The following is a 21889-nucleotide window of genomic DNA, read 5'->3' as shown; positions in this document are numbered from 1 at the left end:
GTTTGTTTGGCGTGAGGAAGAATGTCTGATGATGGTAATTGCTTGTTGGAGGTTTAAAACATTTATTATGAGTACCTCTGCATACGGTAACTCGGGATGTGAGTGCCTCTGCATACGGTAACTCGGGATGTGAGTGCCTCCACATACGGTAACTCGGGATGTGAGTTCCTCTGCATACGGTAACTCTGGATGTAAGTGCAGCTGCATACGGTAACTCGGGATGTGAGTGCCTCTGCATACGGTAACTAGGGATGTGTGCCTCTGCATACGGTAACTCGGGATGTGAGTGCCTCTGCTTACGATAACTCGGGATGTGAGTGCCTCTGCATACGGTAACTCGGGATGAGTGTCTATTCCTACTCAAAAACTCATATATTTACAAGTCATTTATCCTGTCATGGTTGTGTTAACTGTCTGTATGTAAAGTGCCTGACAATTATGGTACATTGTGACCTTCAGTTAGACAGTCAGACGTGTATACACCGAGGTACTTATTTGGTCATCCATCAACCACCTTCAGGAACCTCTCAACAACAATTGCTTCCATCCAATTAGTCAACTACTTCCCATCCAAGCCGCCGCCGCCGCCACCACTATATATTCAAGTCGTACCTTTACCACAGCTACGACACGCCACCACCAACACCAGCCCCATATAGCCTGGTCACACATTTCGACCACTCGGCGATCCAGCCTTTCATTCCAGCCTCCAAACGTAGCCACTTAATGCTACCAATCTAGTCGACCAATTCTACTAGCCCGGCCAACCAATTTATCGGGCCCGGCTCTACCACCCAATTCTGCTAGCCCAGCCACCTACTGGGAGCGTAAGCAGGCAGCCAGTACCGGGAGGCCGTGGTGAGTGACACGTGAGTCTGGGAGTGAGAAACGTCTCTGTCCTCACTGTGATGAATGGGGTCCTTCTCTCCTCCCTCACTCCTTCCCTCCATCCTACAGGAGACCCGGTTTTTTTTCTCAGTCCTGCACCACCAACGCCCCTACACATACACCCAGCAATACTTAAATTAAAGCACAAATACAGGAGAGCCGAATATGCTGGGGCTGTCATCAATACACAGGAGAGCGCCTAGCAAAATTAGCACATAACTTGCACTCACTGTGACTTACAATGCCCGAGAGCCTTTTATACCCAGGTCTCCAGGTTAAACACAAACTCCATTTTATTTTCTCACCTCAAGGATATTACCTGTACTGCATACTTAAATGTGCAATAATTGTACTTGTATTTGCCCATGTTAAAGAAAACATTACTCTATATAGTTACTTCTTTTGAATAGTTCCAAAGTGACGTGTGTGATGGCTTGAACAACAGATTCCCCAAAAGGATATTCCTTCACTTATTACGAGATCATCAGTGCGGCTCAAAACCTTCATCCCCTCCAGTACATTTTTATTCTTTGACCTACAATACAATGCTCGGGGAGATGCTGTTATTGCCTCTCCGTCCATTTGTTTGTAGTATAATATTTTTCTAACAGTAACTAAAGCTGTGGTGGTCAGGCCCTGCAGTCATCCCTCATACAATAACGTAGTTGATTAACATTACAGATTCTACTCTCAGTGGGTGGGACAAGCCCTTCAAATGACTGGTCTAGTTTTTACCCCGAGTCACACCTCAACAATACTCAACACCCAAAATGAAAATAAGATAAATATTTCTTATGACTTTTGCCATAATTTCTCAAAACTTTAATACGAACCAGATAAAAACTAACACAGATGTTCCTGAACTATGGTAACTCTGGTACAGTAAATGTAGTTCCAATTTACTCGGTGTAAATTTTAATCTGGGACTTCCCCTATGTTTGATTATGGTTTTTTTTTTCAATTTTGGGTAAACTTAATCTCGACCTCTGCCTTAATGTGATAAACCTGACCCTACATCATGGCCGTCTATACTACTTAAGATCTAGCTACCTCAACTTAAGTCGTAACACAGATAGACTGACACACACACACATATACACCACCTCTTTCACAAAAAAAAAACACCACCCACACACACTCCTCCAACCGCCACCCACACAACTATTCGTGCACTCCTCAAACCCACCACTACCATCCTTCCACACGCTGCCAACCCCACCACCCCACACACCTACTTTGCTCACTCCCCAAACCCATCCATCCATCCATCCACACGCTTCCAAACCCCATCACACACACACACACACACACACACACACCGGCTGTCGCACAGTGGGGAAGAGCCAGAAGCCAACAGCCGACCTGAGGTAGTGTGGCACTTCCTGTCGGCTCATCCAGATGGGTGGAGGGGGTGGCAAAGGAAGGGAGGGGGGGCGGGGCAAGAGGGGAACTATGGGTAGCAGCTGGTGACACACGACACCCCCCTCACCACCCCCTGCTTCTCATCTCTTAATCTCTCCCCATCTCCAGGCTATTTTCAAGAAAGCAACTTTTTCTTTGTCATTAGTTCTCGGGTGATATCTCGGTAATTACTGAACGAATTCACTCTAGATTTGGAAACTATTATTATTATTATTATTATTATTATTATTATTATTATTATTATTTACAGTAAACCATAAGTTTGTACGTTAACGCCCAAACTCACCTGATCCAGGCAGTGTGACCCATGACAAACGCCCAAACTCACCTGATCCAGGCAGTGTGACCCATGACAGACGCCCACACTCACCTGATCCAGGCAGTGTGACCCATGAAACGCCACTCACCTGGTCAGGCAGTGTGACCCATGACAGACGCCCACACTCACCTGATCCAGACAGAATGACTCATGACAGACGCCCGCACTCACCTGATCCAGGCAGAATGACTCATGACAGACGCCCACACTCACCTGGTCAGGCAGAATGACCCCTGAGAGACGCCCACACTCACCTGATCCAGGCAGAATGACCCATGACAGACGCCCGCACTCACCTGATCCAGGCAGAATGACTCATGACAGACGCCCGCACTCACCTGATCCAAGCAGAATGACCCATGACAAACGCCCACACTCATCTGATCCAGGCAGAATGACCCATGACAGACGCCCACACTCACCTGGATCAGGCAGTGTGACCCAGACCAGACGCCCGCACTCACCTGATCCAGGCAGAATGACCCATGACAGACGCCCGCACTCACTGATCAGGCAGTGTGACCCATGACAAACGCCCACGCTCATCTGATCAGGCAGAATGACCCACATGACAGACGCCCAAACTCACCTGCTGGGAGAAAGACACAGATGAGTAAAAAAGTATCACACACACACACACACACACACACACACACACACACACACACACACACACACACACACACACACACACACACACACACACACGCTCCCATGCCTCTGTTCACCGGGCTGACACAAACGAAACAAACATTATATGACATTTTATTTTATTGGTATTAGAAGAAAAAATATATATACAGTATGTACTTATTGGCTTATTATGTACAGATGAAGCATTCGGCCTTGGTAACATGCACACTCCACGATCACCAGCATATCACCACGAGTACAGACAGGGGCTACATAGGACATCACCAGGTATATATATCAGGAGCGGGGGTAGGAGGCACCAGGAGGTCAATAAGCACAGCAGATGGCAAGTTTAATCTTTCGCCGGAAATACTCATGTAAGGAAGTGAGGGAGGCAGCGTGTGACACTCGATATACACACCCTCACGTGTCACCCTCTCACACTTTGACTCACACATTGACTTAAACAGTGACTCACAAAAATACACAGTTTCATGCACCACTTGCGCACTGGTAAATATAAACTGATGCATTGACTCCAGACTCTGGTACACACTGACGCATAAATACACCGTTTATGTACTAGATGACGCACTTATTCTCTCATCTGACTGACACACACACACACACACACACACACACACACACACACACACACACACATACATACATACATCAATAAATGAAAAACCCGCAGGTAGTACACAGGAGATTAATGATTGTAAGACCGCAACGGCTCTCTCTCTCTCTCTCTCACCAACAGAGAGAAAAATGTACAGCGGCAACAACTTAAGCGACAAAAATAATAAAACAAATCTGACAACAAATAAAAAAATTCCCCCCTTAAATTAATAATGTACTATATTATATATTTTACACAAGCTAAGAGGAGAAAATCCCACTCAGCAATGTGTTACTTTTATATAATGGCAGCAGACAGGGCGACCCACCTCACCACCAAAGATATACAATGAACAAAATCTTACCAGACTATTACTCACTGATTACATCTCACCAACATCTCACCGCTAATAGTTACTTTCAATGCTTTTATAACCTGGAACGTTAGGTGGGCCTTTGTCCAACAATCGCTACTTAGCCAGCACTGGAGAACATACGCCAAGCCTTATAGGTATCTCACACAAGCAGAAATGGTCAGCTAAGTCACTTCCTTAAGTACTACCAACCTATAGTAAACTACTGTTAGGAACAAGCCGAGCAGTACAAGTCCCTCCCTCTCCGTCACGACACAGTCCAAGGTGCCATAATGCGAGTCAATAGTCACACAACATTAATTATGACCTCATGAGAACTTGTTGTGGTATATCTATATAACAAATTGGTAAAAATCCGGTGTCATCACTCCAGGTCATTACGTCCACCACTCTTGGATATACAGACAAACACACAACGAGAAGGCACATAAACCTTGGTCCTCCTCCCGGAGCAGCAGGGCGGGAGTACCCCTCACTGTACAGAATACCTCTCTGACGATGTAAACATCAGTTAGTCAGCCTGTTTTTTAAACAAAACATATTTGTGAATATCCGCATTTCAAAATTCAAACTGACAAGCCTTTCTACTAAAAGTTCTTCAAATACAATACTGTGCGGATACAGCACACTGAATATTAAGTGGTCGGCACTTTACTCGACCGCCTTCATTTCACCCAACTGTACATTTAGGTTTAGGTGAACTGGAGATGCGCAGAGTGCAAACCAGCGAGTCTTAAGCCAGGAGGCGACCTCTGTATCCACTCGGCCGCCGCATCCTAACTTTGAATGTAGTTATTAAAAAGCGAAATACGAACAAATTAACCAATAATTACAAGGGATGCAGTTAACCATAATACAAAATACAGTCACTGTACCTCCTGTAGCTACTCATACTTGAATCAACGACCTGACCCTGATCACAAGACAACGACCTGACCCTGATCACAAGACAACAGTGTACAAGACAACGACCTGACCCTGATCACAAGACAACAGTGTACAAGCCAACGACCTGACCCTGATCACAAGACAACAGTGTACAAGACAACGACCTGACCCTGATCACAAGACAACGACCTGACCCTGATCACAAGACAACAGTGTACAAGCCAACGACCTGACCCTGATCACAAGACAACAGTGTACAAGACAACGACCTGACCTTGATCACAAGACAAAAGTGTACAAGACAACCAATTTCCCAACACAGTATATAACAGAGAGATAAGAGCCTTCCTCCAAGCACTAGTCGGCTCCACAACCACTACACACAAAGTAAGATTTGTTGAATTGCAAATGGACCATTACAATGTTTAAATACCAGGACAAATTTGCATGTTGATTGGAAAATTAATCTATACAAACTTGGCAAACTATATAAATACATAACCACACGATACTTGTGTAACTATAGTAGCGCGTGCGCGCGCACACACAAATATTATTTTATATGCATACATATCACACTATTCAACAATCGTATATAAAATATTTTCGATACAAAATAAGAAACCATTCCCATTTATTGCAGACCATTTTTTTTGTAAACAACATTATATATCTAAACAATTACTGATGCTGAACCTATAAGAGAAACACCATGACAAGGGAGAGTATAAGGCTCTGACACCTTTAAGTGATCATGTCAAGTGTACGGACGGCTACCGGAAACACCGCTTACCGTGAGAACACCCCGCGGGACCCACCACGTCCACTGTTAACGTAGCTATTATTTAATGGTAGGCTAAAAGGTTTACGCAGACTGTGAAAAATGCAAAATTTGTGTTCAACAACAAAACTGAGTTGGAACTGGCTATATCAGTAGCGAGGGCCTGACGAGCGTGAGCCGGGGTCTCCATAGCGTGGGCGAGCTATAAGGACAGGCGGCGTAAGGGGAAAGGGAGGGGGGGTTCCCGGGAGTAAATTTTTACCGCCACGGTCAGGGAAGGCGTTCGTTCATACATCTGATGAATCGGCCAAAATGGGTGGAATTAAAGCAAACATTACGTGAAGCGTATCATCATATCCGGTTTTCTATAAATATACCTTTTATGGATAACAGTATCTGTTTCAACACGCGAGAGGCCCATCTCAAGTGACTGTCTACTCGTACATGTTTATGGCCTTACCATCACACGATTTATATACAGTATGTAAGAAAAAATGAAAACCCATTTTATAAATTACCTTCCCTTACAATCCCTCCCCTTTTGTAGAGAAAGAAGAGGTGAAAACAGATTAGAGGTGGAGGACGGAAGTTTTAGTTCGGAAATTGAAGAAATTTAGGAGGAGGCGGGATGACCGCCTTGCATGGGTTAGCTAAGCTAATAGTGTATTAGGGTTGTGTCATGGGTTAGTTATTGTTCGTCGGTACAGGCACTAGACAGCCTCCCCTATCCCATATATGGGTGTTTTGAGAGCCTTATTTCATATTCCGCCAACCCTACTGGAGGATGCTGGTCTAGGGAGGTTGTCTATTGCCTGGCCGTATAGACAGGGGGTGGTAATGGACCTTTTGAGATTTGATAACTTTTTGGGAACCATGTATGGTTGTTGTCGTTGTCAGGTGGGAGTCTTTGAAGGAGTTCTTGCTCTGAACGTTCTATCTTTTGCCAGACTCTGCTGGCCAGGGTGTGCAGCTGCTGGTTGGTGGGTTTTCTCCTGGCCCTCCTTCCCTCTGGCACTCTCTCTCAACTGCCCTGTGAAGGAGCGTCCACCCCCAAGATAACACCAGGCACCACACTTCCCCTAATGATTGGGGTGGGACGCGTGCCGTCACCACAACTTCCTGACCTTTGACCCATCAAGGTGATCCCAGTTGACCATTTGTGACCTGGGATGACCGCCGCCCACCGGAAGGCACCCAGCTGGCACGAGGCTCAGTGACCACAGTAAGGCTCCTGTTACACCTCGTACACGCCTAAATATGGTCCTTATGGTCCCTTAATTATGATTCTTTTTTTTAAATATAGCCCCTATTGTCCCTTAAATATGGCCCTTGTGTGCCCTTAAATATAGTCCTTGCGTCCTTAAATATGGTCCTTGTGTCCTTAAATATGGTCCTTGCGTCCTTAAATATAGTCCTTGTACACACTTAACTTTGACCCATATAATTACTTAACTATATGCGCCCATTGCAATCAGCCAAATGTGGCGTCCTGGTAATCACCTATATGTGGCCCTGGTAATCACCTATATGTGGCCCTGGTAATCACCTACATTTGACCCTCTATACTCATCTACATATGACCCTCAGTACTTCACTAATTATGGCTCCAACTAAATCCTGTATTTATCTAAGTGTGGCCACTATTACACCCTGTACTCACAAATGCTCTTCTATCTTATACTTTGTTAACTAATATATTTCATAAATACTGTACCTACATTATTTGACTCCGATATTTACTTAATAATGCATAAACTAATTCGTCAGTTATCTTACAGCATCATAATACAACTCATCCATTTGAAAGGTGTTTTATTAAATTTAATTTCTAAAAGGCTAATATCCCGTAAATACCGGCAAACGAGCCTAAATCATATGCCGGTGTCGGGTTACGAGCCTAATTTAATCACAGGCCAGTGTTTGTGGAATAATTACCAGTAGGTGAGTACATTGCAATGGCCATATTAAGTTAAGTTAATATAAACATGTTTTTAGTGGAGAGTCTACTAATTCCACTTTCCTCTCTGCTTCGAAGCCTTGGCGGGGTCAACACTGACAGGGTAGGAGTCATTATTCAGTAATTATACATTTCCCAAAACTCTCATTATCACTACTATATTTAATATGAAAAACTGAATTGAAAAATGTTTTTCATGGAAATCATTTGCTGGAGTTTGCGGCATAATTACTTTCCACAACCTGCAAATCCGCTCCTTCCTTTTGTGAATAAAATGTTGTTGTTTTTTCGGATTATCTTCATTATCACCATTCATTACCCGTGGGTTGCCAGAACCCCTAACTGACAAGGTAAACAAGTATATAACAATGTTGGCGTCGTTGTCTCCACCACCGCCCGCAGCTGACTGGTACTGTTACCCATATCGTACATTAATTATTACACACAAGCATGGCCATCAGTATCTCATGCATATTCACCAAATGTCTTTCTTAAAATTTTGTTTTTGGAGATATACTTAAACAAGAGAGAAGGAAAATATATACCGTAACAATTAGTGTTATATTTCTTTAGCATTAGGTTACAGCAGTACACCCAACACCTACTGTACACCTCAGTGAGAGAAAAGAGCACAATAATTACCGTACACAGTATACAAATTATCGTCGGTATAGAAAACAAAGATATTATCTCTGTATTTTATTAAGAATTCATTAAATACCGAAGCAGGTCGATATATGTTCTGAAGCATTACCTTCCGTATCCCCGAGTTCTTCAGTGTTTGATGAAAAGAACAAAATCTAACACATATTGTTCAGGGCAGTGATCGGAGTCTTGCCTACACTCTTTACATTTCAAGTAACTGCCACGATATTAGTAGCCAAGACGCGGCCAGGCTGTTACTACACTAGTTAACGGTATATTGATTAAATTCAACTGAGCACAGTGTTGTATGTACAGAATTACTCATAGCCTCTCTCTCTCTCTCAGTCCATCCATTCCTTCTTCTCATTAAATCTTCCCTGAGAGAGAGAGAGAGAGAGAGAGAGTCATTGGTGCGTCAGACCCCAGCCATGCATGCTCCCTACACAACAACAATATTCACACACACACACACACACACAAACACACTAACTACTTTGCTGTCGCTCGGAATCGAGTATGACGATCATCCAGCTATAATATAATGATGTGAGTTATTAAGGATGTCAGCTACGTTGGTGAGTTTTGAGGTGACTAAAGAGACCGATACGGGACCGGCAGGGTCGTTCACTGATGTTGCTCATGTGGAGGGCTACATCTAGTGCGGGAGGGGCGGCGGCAGAGTCTTTCCAGCGTTGGCGCTTGTCTGCCTCGGATTGCAGTCGGGATAACTCGAAAGTATTGACACCTTCTTGTGTGGTGTTCCTCCAAGCGCTACGGTGTGGAGTAATCGTCTCCCAGGTGAGAGGGTCGATTGGTTACCTTTTCAGGTTTGCCTTAAGACTGTCCTACAGTAGTAAACGAAGGTGCTAAATGTTAACAAGTCCCAAAGGCAACAGCGACAAGATGTCCAGCACACCAGTTGGAATTTTAAACTGCATCTGATTGATTGACCAACTCACTCACTGAGAGAACTTTTTGACCATCTGGTAATCTGAGGTTCTCATTAATAAGTTAGAACATATCTTGACCATGAACACTTAATATGGTTGTTGTTGTTGTTACTATTATTATCATCATTATTATTATTATTATTATTATTATTATTATTATTATTGAGTTTTCACGTGATATTCTACAACATACATCTTGAGAATAATTATTTAAAATGTGTGGCATTATTACAGTAAAACCATTGTGTATGCTATACTTACCAAGATAACGGATGTCTAAAAAAAAATCTAAAAGAGTATATTTCTTAATAAACGGTGGACTTCTTATTAAACAGTAGATTTCTTAAAAATACTGAATTTCTTAATAAATAGACGATTTCAGAGCAAATTGTGAATTTCTGTATTGTAAATTCACTCGTAAAGCCGAGTTCACTGTGCAAGTTATTTAACAACAGTAAATAATCCTTAAGTACTTTCTAACTTGCTTCTACCTATTACTGTGTCATAATACTTATCGTACAATAAATGTTTTACACAATGTGTAATGTTCCGTATCAGTGCACCCAGCACAGCGTCAGTGGGCCACAGCGAAAGGTTGCGTCATCCCTGTAACGCGGTGACTGAGTGCAATGGTCCCCAGCCACTATTGTATACGACTACAACCTTGTGCTGACTACAACCTTGTGTTGACTACAACCCTGTGCTGACTACAACCCTGTGCTGACTACAACCCTGTGCTGACTACAACCTTGTGCTGACTACAACCTTGTGCTGACTACAACCTTGTGCTAACTACACCCTTGTGCTGACTACAACCTTATGCTGACTACAACCTTGTGCTAACTACAACCTTGTGCTGACTAAAACCTTGTGCTAACTACAACCTTATGCTGACTACAACCTTGTGCTAACCACAACCTTATGCTGACTATAACCCATTCATCCATCTACCAACCCATCCACCCACCCGTCCTTTCACCCACCAACTTACACACCAATCCACCTACCGATTCGTCCATCCACCTACCTACCCATCCAAGCATCCATCCGTACACACACACACACACACACACACACACACACACACATTATGTGAGTCTCAGCATTTAAACTCATCACCAGTACTATTGACAGTATTAGGGAAAGAGGGGAGAGGTAAAGTGTAGCTGTGTGACTGGGGTAGGAGGGAGGGAAGGAAGGAGTGAGGGAGGGAGGGAGGGAAGCAGTGAGGGAAGGAGGGAGTCTACTGACATTCCATCACGCAGGGAGAGTGGCGGCTCCGGCAGCATCACGCGGACACCTTCACCACACACCCCTCCCTACCCCCTCCCCTTCCTCCTTCCCTCCCACTCTTCTTCTACATAGAAAACGGGAAGAAGGTACTGCTGGGAGATGGTCCAGACAAATCGCTCGAGGCTAAAAAAAAAATAAAAATAAAAAGAAACATGAACAATAAATGACATTCCCATCATAAACACATCTAAGATCACTACTGCTATATTAGCCACATATAACTGACCTCTATAGCGCTTTGTTTATTTTTCCCTGGGTGTTTCGTTATGTTTTGATAGCGGGAGTCATGACCTCAAATAAGCCCTATATGTCGCGGCTGGATGAGTTTGTCATTAAGCTAGACATCTCTGAGGTACTTGCTCTAATAATTGTACAGGTAAACAATCCCACATCACCACCACAACCACCACCAGTAGCTAAGGTCAGTGGTAGCAGCAGGAAGAAATTAATCGGAAAAAGAATGAAGATGATAAAGATGAGGAGCAAGAGGTAGTCAGGTGGAGGAGAAAGTGGATGAAAGATAGGAGGAGGAGGAGGAGGAGGCTGTCTCATGCAGTCTCTCAGAGGCTAAGGCGCGGAACTCCTCCCTACTGACCGCCAAGACCACCTCGCCTCAACCCCTGGGTGTATCTTGACCCCGCACTTACACCCTCTGACACACACACACACACACACACACACACACACACACACACACACACACACACACATTGACCCAGGAATTGAAGTAAAACGAAACAGTTCATTAACCCAGAAATTTTACGGATGCAAATTGTACATCAATAAACCTGGCACAGCTGAGCCTTTAGAGAGGTGCAGCTGTTATGGAAGGTACTTAATACACACATTTATCGAAAGAAAGAGATGAGACAGCATGGCGTATCACCTGCTTTAACACAATTTACGCCGCGTCAGTAAATACTAAGCTTAGAGTATAAGTTTGCGGATGTGCGAGTAGAAGAATGGAAAAATACGAATGCTCAGTATTGAATAATTAGGTAAGTAATGACAGATGAAGAAATAAACAATGTCAGTCAGGATATGACACTGAGAAAAAGTAAATGATAATTACAGTATATATCTCGGTGCTAAATCCATGCCTTAGTAATGACAGGTAACGAGAGATAAAGCTTAACAGTTCACACCTCAACCTGGATTTTGTCGTCACAGAGAAGAAAAATTAAATACTCATCAATAAAAGTTGTAAAAAAAATGAAAACAAAAGACGGTGTTTGAAATGAGTCAAGGAAGAAGAAAGAATATAGAGAAACACAAACATTATTTCACTGGTAAACCAATGACCATCATAAACAGAACAGAATTAGAGCCACGTCTTGACCCTACACTTAACACACACTACGCAACAACTCAGTGTATATTAATATTCTCCAGATTTTGTATGTAAGTATATGAAATAAGGAGCTTTAAACACGTATTTATAGGAAGGGAAGCTCGCTCTCTCTCTCTCTCTCTAAAACCACACCATGTTACGCAAAGGATCGTAAGTTCAATTTTCCCCCCTAACCGAGGCGTGAGAACGGAAATGAATGATAAACAAAAACTACACTGCAGAAAAACCCACAGCCCAAATGAAACCAATATTACACCAATCCTCTACTTTAATAACTACAAGACGTGTTCTCCTGTCTTCAGCTAGACGAGGAATATTGACACAAGAATCTTTCATAATCCTGGCTATGGGCTGATTAGGTTGGGTTTGGTTGCAGGTAAAGCAATATTGGTTAAGATTTGGTTAAGGTTAAATACGGTTGAGTTAGGTTAGTTACGGTTAGGGTGGGTTGGTTAAGATTAAAAAGAATATATATGGTTAATGCTTATGGTTAGATAAAGTTAGATTAAATACGTTATATCACGTAAGGTTCTGCTAGATTACATAAGGTTTAGTTAGGTTATATCATACGAGGTTAGGTAAGGTAACTTTTGACTAAATTAGGTAAGGTTACGCAAGTTTAGAGAGAGAGAGAGAGAGAGAGAGAGAGAGAGAGACCGGGCAGCCTTCCACTCGGGGTCAAACAGTGGTAGGTCTGAGTGCTGGTGCCAGGGGCTGTGAAGGAGGAGGAGGAGGAAGAGTAGTACCCCAGAGTCGCCCGCCAGGTGGAGTGACTGTTGCTGCCTGACGACCTCTCACTTACCTGTGCTGGTCGATCACCTGTGACGGACTTGTTGGTCATGAAGAGGATGATCTCCATGACATTTCACACAGCTGGCCATTTCGACACACACACACACTCACCAGATGCCATTAACAACCAAATTATATAAAACACGAGAAGTAAAAAAACTACCGATGTCAATAAGAAAAATATCATACAATCATGAGTAAATAACAACAACCACAAGTCAACAATAAACATGCCAACAATGACCACTCAACAACAATCACAGAATAATTAACATATATATACATATCAAAAACCACAACAATCACATGTCAACAGCAATTACAGATAAAAAAAAATTACAACCACGTATCAACAAAAACAACCACATTATAACTACACCGCATATGTCAACAACACCTACAAAAACATAACAATAACGAATACATGTCAACAACCAATAACAACCACTTGATTAATAAAAATCATGGATTACATTACGTCAATAACAACAACAAACACAAGCTACTGCAAAAACCACAGCCCTGACGTAACGAATAGCAGTCACAGGACGAAGCCACAAGAGGAAATCAGTGGCGGCGGTCACGTCATCAAGCACTAGGTTTAGATAATGACACGTTATCATCCGCCAGATGGTCATCAGCCTTCAAATATTCGTCATAATGTAAGACCCTCATCCGCCATATATTGTCCTCAGCCGTCACACTCTTAACCGCCATATGATGTCATCAGCCGCCATATAACGTCATCAGCCGTCATATAATGTCCTCAGCCGCCATATAATGTCCTCAGCCGTCATACCCTTAGCAGCCGTATAATGTCCTCAGCCGCCATATAATGTCCTCAGCCGCCATATAATGTCCTCAGCCGCCATATAATGTCCTCAGCCGTAGCATATAATGTCCTCAGCCGTCATATAACGTCCGCCGCCATATAACAGCCATATAATGTCCAGCCATATCGCCGCCATATGTGTCATCAGCCGCCATATAACGTCATCAGCCGTCATATAATGTCCTCAGCCGCCATATAATGTCCTCAGCCGTCATACCCTTAGCAGCCGTATAATGTCCTCAGCCGCCATATAATGTCCTCAGCCGCCATATAATGTCCTCAGCCGCCATATAATGTCCTCAGCCGCCATATAATGTCCTCAGCCGCCTATAATGTTTCTCATCCGTCATACTCTTGGCCGCTATATTATAATAACCTCATCCGCCATAATGACGTCAACAGCCATCACATATCGATCACCACATAATATCCTCAGCCGCCATAAGGTTATATACCGGGCGTCACACTTAACAATCATGTACTGTATTATCATTTACCAGCCCAGGATATCCTCAGCCGGAAAATAATGATATTAGCCGCCAGATGACGTCACCGGCCATCTAGTGTCGTCAACAACTTCCTGAAGCCGTCACGAAGCAACAGATAGCTCACTGATCAGGTGCATGGTTGAGTCGTCACAGATTATAGGGTCCCTGGCCTTGGATAACTTACTTCCCATCACACACACACACACACACACACACGTCTATGCACTTAATTGTATAAATGTTCACACGGATATACACAAACACGCTATATAGACGATTTCTATACCTCTTTCCTAACATTCTAAGTAGCCTACATACAATATCACACGCCCCACACAAACACACACACACACACGCAACAATCACTTCCTTCAGGAGTATTACAAAACGACCAAATAATAGCCATTTCACTTTCCCTTCACATCCACACCCTTCCTGTTTACTTACTACTAATGAAACTAAGTCCATTTAATCTGTATATTCAGAAACCTTAGAAGCATAGATAAAAATTCAATGAAGGTAAAGTTTTTTTTTTCCTGTATTACTATCGGGGTGAGACCTGCCTTACCTAAAATGTAAACAAAGTAATACCAGAAACGTCGTTGTGTTAGGCTATACTTGAGGTAAGAGTGTTTCCCATCCGGTAGCGGTATAGTTGATGTCATTTTCTTAACCTAAATACAACTGAAATAGAAATGACACATGGGAGTCTTCGGGAATATGAAGAGGTACAGTGTTTTTCATATGCTTACAATATAAATAAACATTGATACCCTGAATATTAAAATAAAGCGTATTACGTATGTTCTCTCAAACAAACAAAAAATCATGATTCCAGGATTATTTCGTGTGCAAGTTTCTTTATTTTGATTATTAACGTTTGTATAGCGTACTTGGCTACCACCCACCTTCAGCGGTCTGGGACCAGGAGGGGCTATAAAAGACCAAACAGGATACGGTTGTTTATTGAAAAAAAGGAACTTGCAAGATTCAACGCTCCCACAACCTTCCAGGAAGTATTTCCTGGAATGTGGTGACACATTGAAGACAAGTAAACGTAAACTTAACCCAGCTTATCTTAATCTCACCAAACCAAACATTCAAATCAATATAGCCAAGTCTAGACCTAAGTGAATCTCGACACGAATTGTACAACGATGATTTATGTTTGACTTCCATTCAGTATAGCGTCTCTCTCTATATATATCAATGCTTTAAACAAACCCAGAACAGATTCCACCGAGGTTTGATCGGGTCTATCATTAATTAATTACCAACTGTGTTAACCTTCATCTCCACCAAATCCGAAACTTGTCATACAATACGCGCTTCAGGAAATTAATTAATATAAACTGTCATAAGGTTTGTATGAGAATAAATTTGTAATCTAAGATAAAGGTAAAGTGGTACTCGGCTGGTGTTATAAGCAATTAATATACAGTAATTTACACAAACTCCACGTGAAATTGATGGAACTGGAGTGAAAACATTTATATTTATTTCATGGTTCCTTACTCCTATCACTATAGTATTAGACTATCAATCAAACGATTAACTAGAGTCTATATCATTTACAACAAAAGTAGCTGCAAGGGATTAAATATAAAGTAAAATACATTACACCGAAATCCGGGACTAGTTATGGCATTAAAGAACATGGAAGAATATGAGAATGCCATCCTATTATATATGACAGATTAGTTACTCTACACGGACACGTCCTCATTCAAGATGTCCAAACCGAACTTAATGGAAGAATGGTCTTGCCACGACACTATACAAGTGAAAATAATTGATTCTCATAATTAACTTGTGGTAAAACTGTTTAGTGTCCAGGAAGTTTTGGTTTGTAATGGTCAGCTTCACAGAAGATGTTGGTAAATATTGAATCTGTTACACTTATAACTAGTTTTATACACATCGTTTCGTCTTGTACTTATATTAATTTCCTGTATTAGTTTAACAGGTACTTGCATATACCTTCTATATTTGGTGAATGGGTTGTCAACAATGAGGATGGGATGAAACATTATTATGACGCGGCAGCCGTGTTGGACCAAGCCACAAGACCTTCACACAAGGTTTCACCACAGCCTAAGGCCGTTCCTATAGTTTCTCTTCCACCCTATAATTATTTCTGGCGCTATAATTACTATTCAAGCTATAACCTGAAGACAACAAGGTGTCCCTCCCGTCTCATTCCCAAGTCAAACAACAGCCACAGGGGTAAACTTAACATATACTGTCTCACTGTGTCTGTGATTGTCTTGTTTTACTCTATTGTGATGCTTTTGACAATTTTTTTTATCACCATTCAGTCTTAGCTTCTACAAGTCTACACTAAACAGCAACTTGTTAAAATAAAGGAAGATACATATTTTTTTTTTTTTTTTTTTTGCTTTTTGGGGGAGGGGGTGGTCTTTTAAAGCGTTCTTCGCTATTATTATTATTATTATTATTATAATACTGGTAGTTGGTAGTAGGTAGCTACCAAACAGGGAGGTACTACCGCCTGGGAAGATATTGGAAGCATAATGTGTTGTCTAATGGTAGACCCTGCTGCCATATGGCATCACGAAAATTGTGACCAAGTCCCAGGTTGCTGATCTGACTTTCTGTCACATTTACACACAATTGCAGGGTCTCAATTGTTTCTCTTGCTATTGACAACATAACATACATACAGCATATTGTTTTTCACGTTTGAACTGTTTTTTCATTTTTGTATTTCTTTATGGTTCTTTATTATTATTATTATTATTATTATTATTATTATTATTATTATTATTATTATTATTTATTTTTATTTTTTCAAATTTTTTTATTATAAATTTCCTTTACTATGAATAATTATTATTATTAAATTTTTCGCCCCCCACGCCCTGATGTGGGTCAGTGACCTGTACCTGGGTGGGCTAATCCTCTTGTAAAAAAAAAAAAAAAAACACGGAATACTGTAGTGTGTATATTTCTAGGTGTGGTATATAACTTTGGGGATAATGGTTCATCTATGAAGTATATAGAGCAAAAGTCAAGTGATTATGACACGAGGAGTTAATAAACAATAAAATAATAATAATAATGCTATAAAAATTGTCCTCCTCGTTTCATTTCCGGTCATCAGAGGATGTAGTTCACGTGTAAGTACCAAGAAGTAACTTTACTACGACGAACACACAGACTTATGACGTCTTTTTTAGGTCACGGTCACGATTCCCTAATGCGTGAAATGTAGTTTTTGGAACCTTTCTCTCTTTATATGCAGGGTGTCCCAGTGAACTGAAACAACTTTGAAGCCTTATAAATTCTCAAGTATCTGTTCTTAGTTTTCTTTTTTGTTTCAGATTGAATTATGGATGACCAAACTGAAGTTACCTATCCTGGTGCAACGACGATTCCGTGCAGCGTTTGGCAGTTTTCTAAAACAGCAAGGTGATGGAAAGCTATCAGAGGAGGATGTTATGTGAAATTCTATACTCCACAAAGGTGTAGGACATTGTTCAACTAAAAGAACGTAACACAGCGGCGGTGGCCTCCATAACACCCGAGATGTTTAAGAAATGTGGAGGGATATTGAGTACCTTTATGACTTTATGACTATGAATGGTTAAGGCGCACAAGTAGAATGTCTAACCTAATGTACCCGAATGATATGTACCCATCCACCAAATGAAAGTCAAGCAAACTAATATGAGCTGTGTGAACATTCCTCTGTTTGCATTATACAATTAAAAGTTAAAAGGTTTCAAAGTAATTCCAATGTGGACACCATGGAGAAGATATTCCTGATAACTCACTGTATAGTAGATATAATGTATCCAGGAGCCTAAACACCTGAAATAAAACATAAACAAATCATCAGGTGTGTTGAAGAAAATATATACCTAGTTCAAAACACCCGAATTTTTGTACACGTTTAAAGTTCAAAATTAACACAACACTTGATTATTAGAGCCTAAAAACTCTTTTTAAATGTCTTATTATCAGTGAAAGTTTAACACAGAGAGCGAGTGTGTGTTTTAAGATAAGCACCAAGCCCACTGTTAAGATGACTCCCAACCTTTAGTGAGGAAGGAAAATTAAAACGTAGGAACTATGTAGACCATTACTAGGAGGTGAAGGTGCTCGTCAGTGCCCTCACTTTTGTGGGTTATCTAATAGTTGTCGCGGGAACTTCATCCTATACAGGGTAAATGACCGGAAATGAAAAAAAAACGATTCAGTTACGTTGGAGATACCTGTAGCTCACCAACACACCTGGAATGTGTACTGTACATGTTTAAGTTCGGGAGTTCAAAGTCGGCGTCTCTCTCTCTCTCTCTCTCTCTCTCTCGCGCGCGCGCACACACACACACACACTTACTTATGTTCTGGAAACCGTACCATACCAACTCTAAAACCCTGACATGGCCCCTTAAGAGCACGTATCTTGTTGCTGCACAAACTCGGTGAATTTCAATACCACTCCACCTGCCATCTTTATGTCATGGCCAAAATTAAGCTGTATTGTAGTTAGATTCTTTCTCGTATATAATTTTTTTTTAGACCCAGGCATTGGTTAGGTTAGGTTAGGTTTCGTCGGTTAACAGTATGGTGGTTATCCAACAAGTGAAATAAGCGGGGGTGCCTAATCTTCACGATATCCTACATTACTTGTCAAAGAAGATCTTGCCAATGAAGTTTAAATTTTCGTTTTAACTTAAATACTATACAGGTACAGTATTTTCCTTTCAGAATTTCTCTATTTTGTGTGAAACACAGAGAAATACGAAACCAGAAAAACGCGCATCGCTTACTACATGTATTTTTTGGTAAGTTTCTGCAGATAAAAAAAAAATAAAAAATAACATTAATAATTGAAAAAACAATGTAATTAAGAAAATTAATCTTTGTTATATAATTCTCTGAAGCCATTACTGGGACAACACTACGGTACGTCACGCGGGGAAAACCTAAACGGGGATTCCTATCTTTTCTTATCATTTAAAAGTTAAAATCTCTACTGTGGTATATCTTAATGCAGTGTGAAGAAAACAAAGCATTCCGGCAGTTCACAGTTCACTATCATGTTATTCGCCCCCACCCCCCCAAAAAATAAATAAAAATTACCACACACAGAGCCGTTACTATCTGTTAACGCCAACAACACTCCGTGGCCATGGTATTACATATTATTAGTGGTTTACATATAAGGTATTAAAAAATATCACATTTATCGTTATTACAGTGAACTCCAAGAGAACTGTTTATACCGAAATAGTATCCACTGACAACACGCGTAAGAGGGTGTTGGTAACGCGTGTATCTCAGCCATTGTCTTGGGTTAAATCCTCAGCCAAGGCCGGTAAGGGAGCTATCCAGTGTGATTACCAAACCTCGCAAGTTTTCTCAGGGTCCTTTGGTTTCCTACTGTATAAACAACACTGAACAATAAAGGTCATAGCAACATAACAGAGAACAGACCAACCGCTCGGAGCTGATTAGTGGTAAAATAAAAAAATAATGTGTTATCAGTGACAGTGTAACTGACAACACCATCTGGTGGAGGTGCACTCAACTCCGCTTATAAACAAACCGATTTAAGAAAAAATTACATGAAGTGGCATTAAGCAATACACATACTACAGATTATATTCTACTGTAATTGTAATTATTATTATTATTATTATTATTATTATTATTATTATTATTATTATAAATTATATGTAGCAGAGGCAACAGTTGCAGAAAAGTATTACCACGACACTGTTATTTTATTATTATTATTAATATTATTATTCGGTAACTCTTCAGAACCCGTGAAATAATGGATGACGTTCAGCGGTTGAGTCCTCCCTCGAGAGGCACGACGCCCACATCCAACACCACGATGATAGATACACCTACAGTTTCACTTCTTACAACACAGAACTGAACTGAAGTTGAACAAGACTGAATACTACATAAATATTCAAATACCCGTACCTGTTGATTCTTAATTATTCATATTGTTTTGGGACTGTGAAGATAAATAAATCCCCAGATCTCTGCAATAAGATAATAAATATAGTAAATAACCGGTCGGAAATCTCACTACAATTTATTTTTTTTTTTTTGGTTATAGTGGATGGTGATGCAGTGGAAGCGCCCCTCAGAGAAATCCCGAACCCGCACAAACACAATTAATAAAACATTTTCCGTGACCGTGGAAAGCTAGTACCTGTGATTGGGGTTAATGAGACGCACTGATAAAAGATAACTGGACTGAAGATTTCTAAATACTCAGATACCTATCCTAAGATTGAAGATTAACCAACATCCTTATACTATATCCGTCACACCCAACTCTCGCTGTCACGGAGTAAACGTATTCTTGTCTCTGGGACTTTCAATTCGGGTCGTTGTGTACACATATTGCCAAAGGCTGGCTGGCTGGCTCCTATGGACACACACACACAAAATCTCCACAGTAAAAACTTAAATTTCTGTTCCATTTTTGCCCTACAAGACCACAACTATTGTGTGTGTGTGTGTGTGTGTGTGTGTGTGTGTGTAAATAACCAATCAAATTAAAATACCTTTTATCCACCCCTCATTTCAGCATAAATTATCTCATAGAACCGTAACTCGTACACGCCGCCCATCACCGGACTAAACCACCAAAAATAAAAAATAATAAAAAATTAATCTAGACATCACTTAACATTCAACTAAGAACTTTTAACCTCAGAGAACCAATCCGTGTTGCACCCATAGTCATCGAGGGAGAGAACACTTGAGATTTGGGTTGAGTTATGACCTATATAAATTGTGGGCGGACGGAGACATGCACAATAGACGTGGTGATAACAGTGCAATTGGGGTCAGTACAACGCATCGACTGTGGTCCACAAACTCTCCTTGAATCTACACTGGCTTATATCATTTCATGCAGTATTTATCAGAAAAAACAACAAAAACAAACTGAAATTGACTCCCTAACCGGAGGCTAAAATTTATGGACAGACAGAGACAAAGAACACCAAGAGCAATACACCTCATTCTTCAAAACCGACCTAGAATATTCGATTGTCTGATACACTGAACAGTACACAAGTATTCACAGTCAGCGCTGTTTTACACCTTCTCCGATACTTTTTCCCCGGGTATACTGTGAAAGATTTCATAAACATAATCACTGGTTTATGTAAGAACAACGAGGAACAGCTGTAGACACTTATGTAGCGAGAGTAGAGGTCTCATAAACTAATACGGAGAGAGAAACTTTATAAATTAACTCACCACTACCCGCCTAACTTCAACCTTCAGCTGTCATGCCATACCTGAAATTGGAGAAGATAAAAAAGTTAGATATATATCACTTCTGCCAGTGTTGTGCATAACCAAAAATTAAAAATTATTGATTATTACAGCTACACTATAAATAATCACAACAAGAACTGTAAGAACAATATCAAATAATAATAATAATAATACACATACACCCAATTTCACACACTTACACAATCAAGTAAGTAAATGTCAAGAACTCCTCGCTTGACTTCCTCTATAAGTTGCAACAATTACAAGGTGAAGATAAAGAGTTACGCAAGAGACCTCCATTCACATACACCGCAACATTTATATCAGTGACTAGCAATGGGAGATCAGTGCAGCTATAAGAAACATGACAACTC

At 41.0% G+C, this 21889-nt stretch overlaps 1 protein-coding gene across 3 annotated transcripts in view; it reads right to left on the bottom strand.

The window, feature by feature from the left end:
* Window positions 1–3134: 3134 nt before the first annotated feature.
* Window positions 3135–21889, bottom strand: part of LOC121858795 — a 78458-nt gene continuing 59703 nt past the window's right edge. For all 3 annotated transcript variants that reach the window (XR_006087515.1, XR_006087516.1, XM_042355433.1), the window contains one exon: window positions 3135–3221. Coding sequence is in view for 1 of the 3 variants with exons in the window: in XM_042355433.1 (XP_042211367.1) it covers window positions 3172–3221 (50 nt within the window). In the remaining 2 variants the exon portion in view is untranslated. The remainder of the gene's footprint in view (window positions 3222–21889) is intronic.

The sequence above is a fragment of the Homarus americanus genome, unplaced genomic scaffold, assembly GCF_018991925.1.
Source record: "Homarus americanus isolate GMGI-L3 unplaced genomic scaffold, GMGI_Hamer_2.0 scaffold41807, whole genome shotgun sequence".
Classification (NCBI taxonomy): domain Eukaryota; kingdom Metazoa; phylum Arthropoda; class Malacostraca; order Decapoda; family Nephropidae; genus Homarus; species Homarus americanus.
The sequence above is the reverse complement of the archived record's forward strand: the minus strand, read 5'-3'. Positions and strand labels throughout refer to the sequence as shown.